This window comes from Penaeus japonicus, unplaced genomic scaffold (genome assembly GCF_977035675.1).
Source record: "Penaeus japonicus unplaced genomic scaffold, GWHDUDI00000001_assembly GWHDUDI00000002, whole genome shotgun sequence".
Taxonomy (NCBI): domain Eukaryota; kingdom Metazoa; phylum Arthropoda; class Malacostraca; order Decapoda; family Penaeidae; genus Penaeus; species Penaeus japonicus.
The window spans coordinates 8,001,123-8,008,622 of NW_028234404.1; the positions used below are offsets into that span (position 1 = coordinate 8,001,123).

General features: G+C 38.5%; 1 protein-coding gene across 1 annotated transcript in view; it reads right to left on the bottom strand.

Annotated features, from left to right (window-relative positions):
• LOC122255605 (sushi, von Willebrand factor type A, EGF and pentraxin domain-containing protein 1) overlaps positions 1–7,500 on the bottom strand; it is a 77,108-nt gene that overhangs the window by 11,098 nt on the left and 58,510 nt on the right. The window contains exons 15-21 of the mRNA XM_086544861.1: positions 7,107–7,500; positions 5,518–5,715; positions 4,627–4,824; positions 3,331–3,570; positions 2,443–2,596; positions 1,556–1,829; positions 77–203 (exon numbers count right to left, since the gene is read on the bottom strand). The exon at positions 7,107–7,500 is cut by the window's right edge and continues 370 nt beyond it. Coding sequence (XP_086400987.1) covers positions 77–203; positions 1,556–1,829; positions 2,443–2,596; positions 3,331–3,570; positions 4,627–4,824; positions 5,518–5,715; positions 7,107–7,500 — 1,585 coding nt within the window. The remainder of the gene's footprint in view (positions 1–76; positions 204–1,555; positions 1,830–2,442; positions 2,597–3,330; positions 3,571–4,626; positions 4,825–5,517; positions 5,716–7,106) is intronic.

The following is a 7,500-nucleotide window of genomic DNA, read 5'->3' on the forward strand; positions in this document are numbered from 1 at the left end:
CCGAAAGGAAATTTAACTAGCAACGGCAATGCAACAGCTAAATCCACCCCTGCAACAAAGACCCATCGTCACGTACGTGCATACTCATGTTCGCGGTTGAGGCTAAAGCAGCTGGGTTTTTCTCCCGTCCATTGCCCGTTGACACAGACCCTTCTCACGGAGCCTATTAGTTTGTATTTTCCGATGTCGACACAACGAGACACCTGATGAAAGGGGAAGAGGGAGAGGGAGGTTAATTATTATTTTTATTGTTTTTGTTGTTTTTTGCTTGTTTGTTTGTTTGTTTTTATGTTTGTTTGGTGGGTTTTTTTTTTTTTTTTTTTTTTTTTTTGGGGGGGGGGGGTCGATACAGCGAGATACCTGATGAAAGGAGAAGAGGGAGAGACTGGTTAATTATTATTCTTATTTGTTATTGTTTTTTTTTGCTTGTTTGTTTGTTTTTATGTTTGTTGGGTGGGTTTTTTTTTTTTTTTTTTTTTTTTTTTTGGGGGGGGGGGGTGATACAGCGAGATACCTGATGAAAGGGGAAGTGGGAGAGGGAGGTTAATTGGGGTAATTATTATTGTTTTTTTGTTTGTTTTGTTTGTTTTGTTTGTTTGTTTTCATGTTTGTTTGGTGGGTGTTTTTTTTTTTTTTTTTTTTTTTTTTTTTTTTGGGGTGGGGGGTCGACACAACGAGACACCTGATGAAAGGGGAAGAGGGAGAGGGAGGTTAATTGTTATTCTTATTTGTTATTGTTATTTTTGCTTGTTTGTTTGTTTTAATGTTTGTTTGGTGGGATTTTTTTTTTTTTTTTTTTTTTTGGGGGGGGGGGGCGATACAGCGAGATACCTGATGAAAGGGGAAGAGGGAGAGGGAGGTTAATTGTTATTCTTATTTGTTATTGTTTTTTTTTGCTTGTTTGTTTGTTTTTATGTTTGTTGGGTGGGATTTTTTTTTTTTTTTTGGGGGGGGGGTCGATACAGCGAGATACCTGATGAAAGGGGAAGAGGGAGAGGGAGGTTAATTGTTATTCTTATTTGTTATTGTTTTTTTTGCTTGTTTGTTTGTTTGTTGTAATGTTTCTTGGGTGTAATGTGTTTTTTTTTTTTTGGGGGGGGGAGATGTTGGTTGTTTTTGTTGTTAGTTATGTGATTGGGAAGTTATATCTATTTAGAGATATGTGTATAAGTACACATACAAACACTAATAAACACACACATGCACACGCACATACACACACACACACCATCACCCTACCACCTCTTCCACACGCACAAAAAAACACCCTTACCCCCCCCAACCCCCAACCCATCAGCTCCGCCCCTAGCGCACGCACGCACACACACACACACACACACACACACACACAAACACCCCCAACCCCTAACCCCCAACCCACCTCCACCCTCTACCCCAACCCCTAACCCCCACCCCACCCCAACCCACCAACCCACCAACCCACCCCTACCCAACCCCCAACCCCCAACCCTAACCCAACCCTAACCCACCCCACCAACCCCACCCCCAACCCCCCAACCCACCACCCCACCCCCCAACCCCCAACCCAACCTACCAGCTCCACCCCAGGCTCGAAGTCCACCATCTCCTCCTCGTCCACTTCTCGATCGTTGTAAAAGGTAACCAAGTGAGGGTCCCCGCTCCTCCTCCACACGCAAGAGCTGTTCCCGTTCCCGATTCCCGGAGCCTCGCTTTCCTCTGACACTCGGCACGTGGAGGGTGACCTTTGACCCAGCCACGACCCGTCCTCGCACCGGATTGTCCAGGTCGTCTCCTCTCCGATCGTGTTTGAGATGCAGTTGAACGTGATTTCGGTTCCGGTCGGGAATCTGTTGAGAGGGAGGGAGGGGAGGGGGGGTGTATAGTTAAGGGTGGGGGTGTGGGTGTAGGGTGTGGGTGGGGGGGACACCTTAGGGATCTATTTTTTTTTTTTGTGTTTTTTTGCTTTTTTTTTGTTTATCTAGGGATCTTTTTATCTTTATCTTAGTATCTTTTTGTTTTTTAATTTTGGTATCTTTTATTCTTATCTTAGTATCTCTTATTTCTATCTTGAACTTTTTATTGTTATCTTGGGATCTTAAGATTTGAATATTGAGGGAAGTCTGTTTTATGGTACTTGGGAATTATGAAATTTATATTATTGTTCTACTTATTTTTTTCATATTGATTTCAACTTTATTATTATTGTTGTTATTATTATCATCTTAGCATTTGCATATCTCATGATGACAAAAATTCACAAACCTTCAAGTCAAAACCTTCAAAAAATGTCACAAAAAAAGTCAAAAATTTCGTCAAAAAAAAAAAAAAAAAAAAAAAAAAAAAAAAAAAAAACAAACAACACCACAACAAACCATCCTTCCATCTCGAAGAAAAAAAAAACAATCAAAACAATCAAAACAACAACAACAAACGAACAACAACAACAACAACCACCATTACCTCTGCTCATCCTTATGGACCGGCTGACCGTTCTTGAAAATCGCGGTGCCATGCACTCGCGTGGGGGGGCTGCATGACGTCTGTTGGCTCGACAGGAAGTCTATGCCGGTGATGTCCCCCCCAAGGCTGAGGTCGCCCTCGCTGTAAGACATCGCTGGGGAACGCGGGGGGGGGAGGGGGGAGGCGGGGGTTAATAGGTATCACTGTTGGAATTGGTATTGTAGTAATTATTAATTTTATTATTGCTGTAATAATAATTGGTATCATTATTGGAACTGGTATTATCGTAGTATCTATTATTATTATTATTATTATCATTATTATTATTAATATTACTGTAATAATAATCGCTATCATTATCAAAACTGGTTATATCGTAATTATTATCATTATCATTATTATTATTATTATTATCGTTACTAGTATTATTATTATCATGGTTATGGCTAATACTATTATCATTATTATTATATTACTGTAATAATAATTGGTATCATTGTCAGAACTGGTTCTATTGTAATTATTATTATTATTATTATTATTATCGTCACTAATATTATTATCATCATGATTGTGACTATTATTATCATTACCATCACTATTATTATCATTACTATCATTATCACTGTTATCGTTACCATCATCATTGTTATCATCCTTTTATCTATCTATATAATCATAAACATAATAATCATTGTTAGTATCATTATCATCATCACCATCATTATCAACATCATCACAATCATAACAATTCACCATCATCCTACCAGTTACCCTCACCATCATTCCTTCACGATTACCATCACCATACCACCATCACCACCACCATCCCCATCCTTATACAAAAACCATCCCACATCCTAAATCCTATCCTGCAAAACATCCTACCACTATCAATCCTCTTCAGGGCCTTTGGCAGGCTACTTCCGGTGTCTGTAGCCTGTGCCGGCGTGACACAAGTGGGCGGCACTGGCACCAGCTGACCCAGTTGACATGTAACTTTGGCAACGTTGACGAGCCACCCGTCATGGCAAGTGTAGGGGACTGTGGCACCGTGCATGATGTTGGAGCCTATGGTGTAGCCTGCACTGTAGTCTCCGTGGTCTAACTTGGGCAGCTGGCAAGGGTCTGTGGGGGGATGGTTGGCGTATGGTGATTGTGGTGGTTCTTATGGTGATAGGGGTGTGGTTATGATGGTGGTGATGATGGTGATGATGATGGTTGTGTGGTTATAATGATGGTGATGATTGATGATGATTGATGATGGTGGAAATGATGATGATGGTTGTGGTTATGATGAGGGTGGTAATGATGATGCTTATATCTGAATGATGGTGATAATAATCGTAATGATAATAATAATGATCATAATGATAATAACAGTAATAGAAATATTGATGATGATAATTATGATGATTATCCTAATAATAATGCAAGAATATTACTGTATTTACTATTGTTATTTCTATCAATATCATTATTATCAATATCTTTTCGTGCACATTGAAAAATGATCATATAAGTAACCGAAATTTTTTGTTTGTTGTAATCTACGTGAATTATTTTCAAGATTCATATGAAAATCTATGTGTATTGCAAGCTAGATTATGTAAATCACAACAAGATAATGTAAATCATAAGCAAGACTATGCAAAAGAAATGCTAAAGAAAACATAACGCAACATAAGTAAAATAAAAAAACAAAAAACAAAACAAAACAGGACCTTTCAACCAACAGTAAAAACAGAGCCACTTAAAAAAACAAAACAAAAAAACAGGACCTTTCTACCAACAGTAAAAACAGAGCCACTTAAAAAAACAAACAAAAAAAAAAAACAGGACCTTTCAACCAACAGTGAAAACAGAGCCACTTAAAAAAAAACAAAAAAAAAAAACAGGACCTTTCTACCTACAGTAAAAACAGAGCCACTAAAAAAAAAAAAAAACAAAAAAAAACAGGACCTTTCAACCAACAGTAAAAACAGAGCCACTTAAAAAAAGGACCTTTCTACCTACAGTAAAAACAGAGCCACTTAAAAAAAAACAGGACCTTTCTAGCAACAGTAAAAACAGAGCCACTTAAAAAAGGACCTTTCTACCAACAGTAAACAAACAGAGCCACATTAAAAAAAAAAAAAAAAAAAAAAAAAAACGACCCACTTAACACAGGCACTCAACACTAACCTGGCTGGCACTCCGGAGGTGTCCCAGTCACCGTCCAATCACCATACCAACATCTCACAGTGTTAGACCCGAGCACATGGTAACCAGACTCGCACGTGAATTTGACCACTTCCGCATGGCTGATGGTAGCTCTCTGTGGCACTTCCGCTCCGTTGAACATGTACCGTCCGTGGGGTGTACCTGGGACTGAACACGGTACTGGGGTGGAGGAAAACGAGGGATGTGATAACGTTTGGAATAAGGGTGGATAAGGATGATTGATTAGAGAACGTTGAAGGAGGGATGAAGTTGAGGGATGTTTAGATAACGTTTGAGGATTAAAGATAAGATAGATGTTTGTCAAGTTTGGTATGGATGAATACTGATATGATATAATATGGTGATATAATGATGATAATAAAAATGGTAATGATAGTAATAATAAAAATGATAATGATAATGATAATAAAAATGATAATGATAATAATAATAAAAATGATAATGATTATAATAATAAAAATGATAATGATAGTAATAATAAAAATGATAATGATAATAATAATGAAAATGATAATGATAATAATAATAAAAATGATAATGATAATAATAATAAAAATGATAATGATAATGATAATAAAAATGATAATGATAATAATAATAAAAATGATAATAATAATAATAAAAAATGATAATGATAATAACGAGACTAAATACGAAAAAAAAACATAACGAACAATGATAAAAAACAACAACAAAACAACATCAAAAAAACAACAACAAACAAACAAACCGAAATGACGTAACCAAACCCCGACCCCTCCCTCCGACCCCTCAACCCCGACCCCCCGACCCCCTCCCCCTCCCCCTCCCCCTCCCCGACCCCGACCCCCCGACCCCCCAACCCCGACTTACGCGTGACACACTCCGGCTTCATTGGCTTCCACTTCCCTCGAGAACACTTCGCCGTCCTATTTCCGATGTTGAGACCGTATCCTTTTTGACAGCTGACCTTCACTCGAGTTCCTGAAGAGTAGGATGTGTTTTCGCGCCCGGTCCTAACCACTTCGACTTTCAGGAACGGACCTAGTTCGAGGTTTTCGCAGTTCGGTGCTTTTTTTTTTTTTTTTTTTTTGGGGGGGGGAATTTAAGAGAGTGAGGTTGACGTTGAGGTTGGATGGGGTCTTTTTTTGTGTTTGTTTGTTTTGTTTTGTTGTGGGTTTGTGTGTGTGTGTGTCTGTGGTGTTGGGGGAAAGTTGGGGTGGAAGGGGGGGGGGGGAGTTGGAGGGGAAAGGGGGAGGGGGGGAAAAGGCGTGTTCTTGAAGGTTTTGGGAATAGATGGTGTATGTAGAGGGGGTGTGTGTCTCGTGATTGATGGTGAAATTCGAGAAGGTGTGGGAGGGAAAGTTTTATTTATTTTTTTCTTTATTTTTTCTTTTTCTTCTATGAAGGGGAGGAAGTGGGGTAGGAGTGTGTGTAGGGGAGGGAGTGAGGTGTGTTTTTGTGAGTTGTGTTTTTGTGAGTTGTGTTTTTGTGTTGTGTTTTTGTGATTTGTGTTTTTGTGTTGTGTTTTTGTGAGTTGTGTTTTTGTGAGTTGTGTTGTGAGGTGAGTATATATCTAGAGTGAAGTCAATGGTATATGAAAGCTATATAGATTTGTGAAAGTGTGAAAGGAAGGTGGTTCTGAGTGTGAGAAAATGAGTTAGAGATGTATGCAGTGTGAATTTCCTGACCTATGATTGATGTTTGATTTTGTGAAAGTGTGAAAGGGATAATTCTATTAAGGGTTAAAGAATAATTAACAAATAGATGTGGATTGAAAGCTATATCCTATGATGCTTATTTCATCTTGACAAGTGGTTGAAAAAAGTGGTAGTGTGAATAAGTGTAGATATGTTATACATTAACAAGAAGAGATTAATTAAGTACTGTTGCGTCATTGTGTTAAAGGTGAGAATCTGGGGATATATTTTTGATGATATATGCGTCTTTATTATTAACAGGTATTAACGATTAGTTTAAAAATCATTCAAAGATTCACTTGTTTTCAATAACTTACGCAGAAACGATTCGAAGCGTAATGATAAAATATAAGGTAACCAAATATACGCAGTTATAATCAAACCAAAAATATCATTATTATTTGATTTACAGAAATTGATATATGTTTATAACATTAACACACACAAATATTCTGTTTATTGATATTACTTGTATATTGTATACATCTATGTGTCTATCAAAAGTCTACCTTTCGCGGAATTATCTATCTATGAACTCCCTTTTTCTCTGCCAACAATCTATCTATCTGTCAATTATCTATCTATAAACACTTCTTTCTCTCTGCCATCCATCTATCTATCTATCAACTCTCTCTCTCTCTCTCTCTCTCTCTCTCTCTCTCTCTCTCTCTCTATCTATCTATCTATCTCTCTCTCTCTCTCTCTCTATCTATCTATCGATCTATCGACCTATAAACATTATTCTTTTCTTTTCTCGCTTACCTTTCTTCCCTCTTTTTCTTAATTTGCTGTTCTCCGTCTCTTCCTCTTTCTTGGCTGTCCTTCGATGGCGAATGAGCAAAGGAGAGATGTTTCTCGAGAGGAAGCTGAGCCACTTTTTGGAAGGGGGAGGAGGAGAGGAGGAAGAAGAGGAAGAGGAAGAAGAGGAGGAGGAGGAGGAAGAGGTGGAGGAAGAGGGAGAGGAGGAGGAGGAGGAAGAGGTGGAGGAAGAGGGAGAGGAGGAGGAGGAGGAAGGAGGGGGAAGAGGAAGAGATAAGGGAGAAGGAGGATGAGAAAGAGGAAGAGAAGACGAAATAGAAGATGAAGAAGAATGAGAAGAAGGGGACGAGTTAAAAGACGAAGAGGAAGAGGAAGAAGACGATGAAATTAACACATT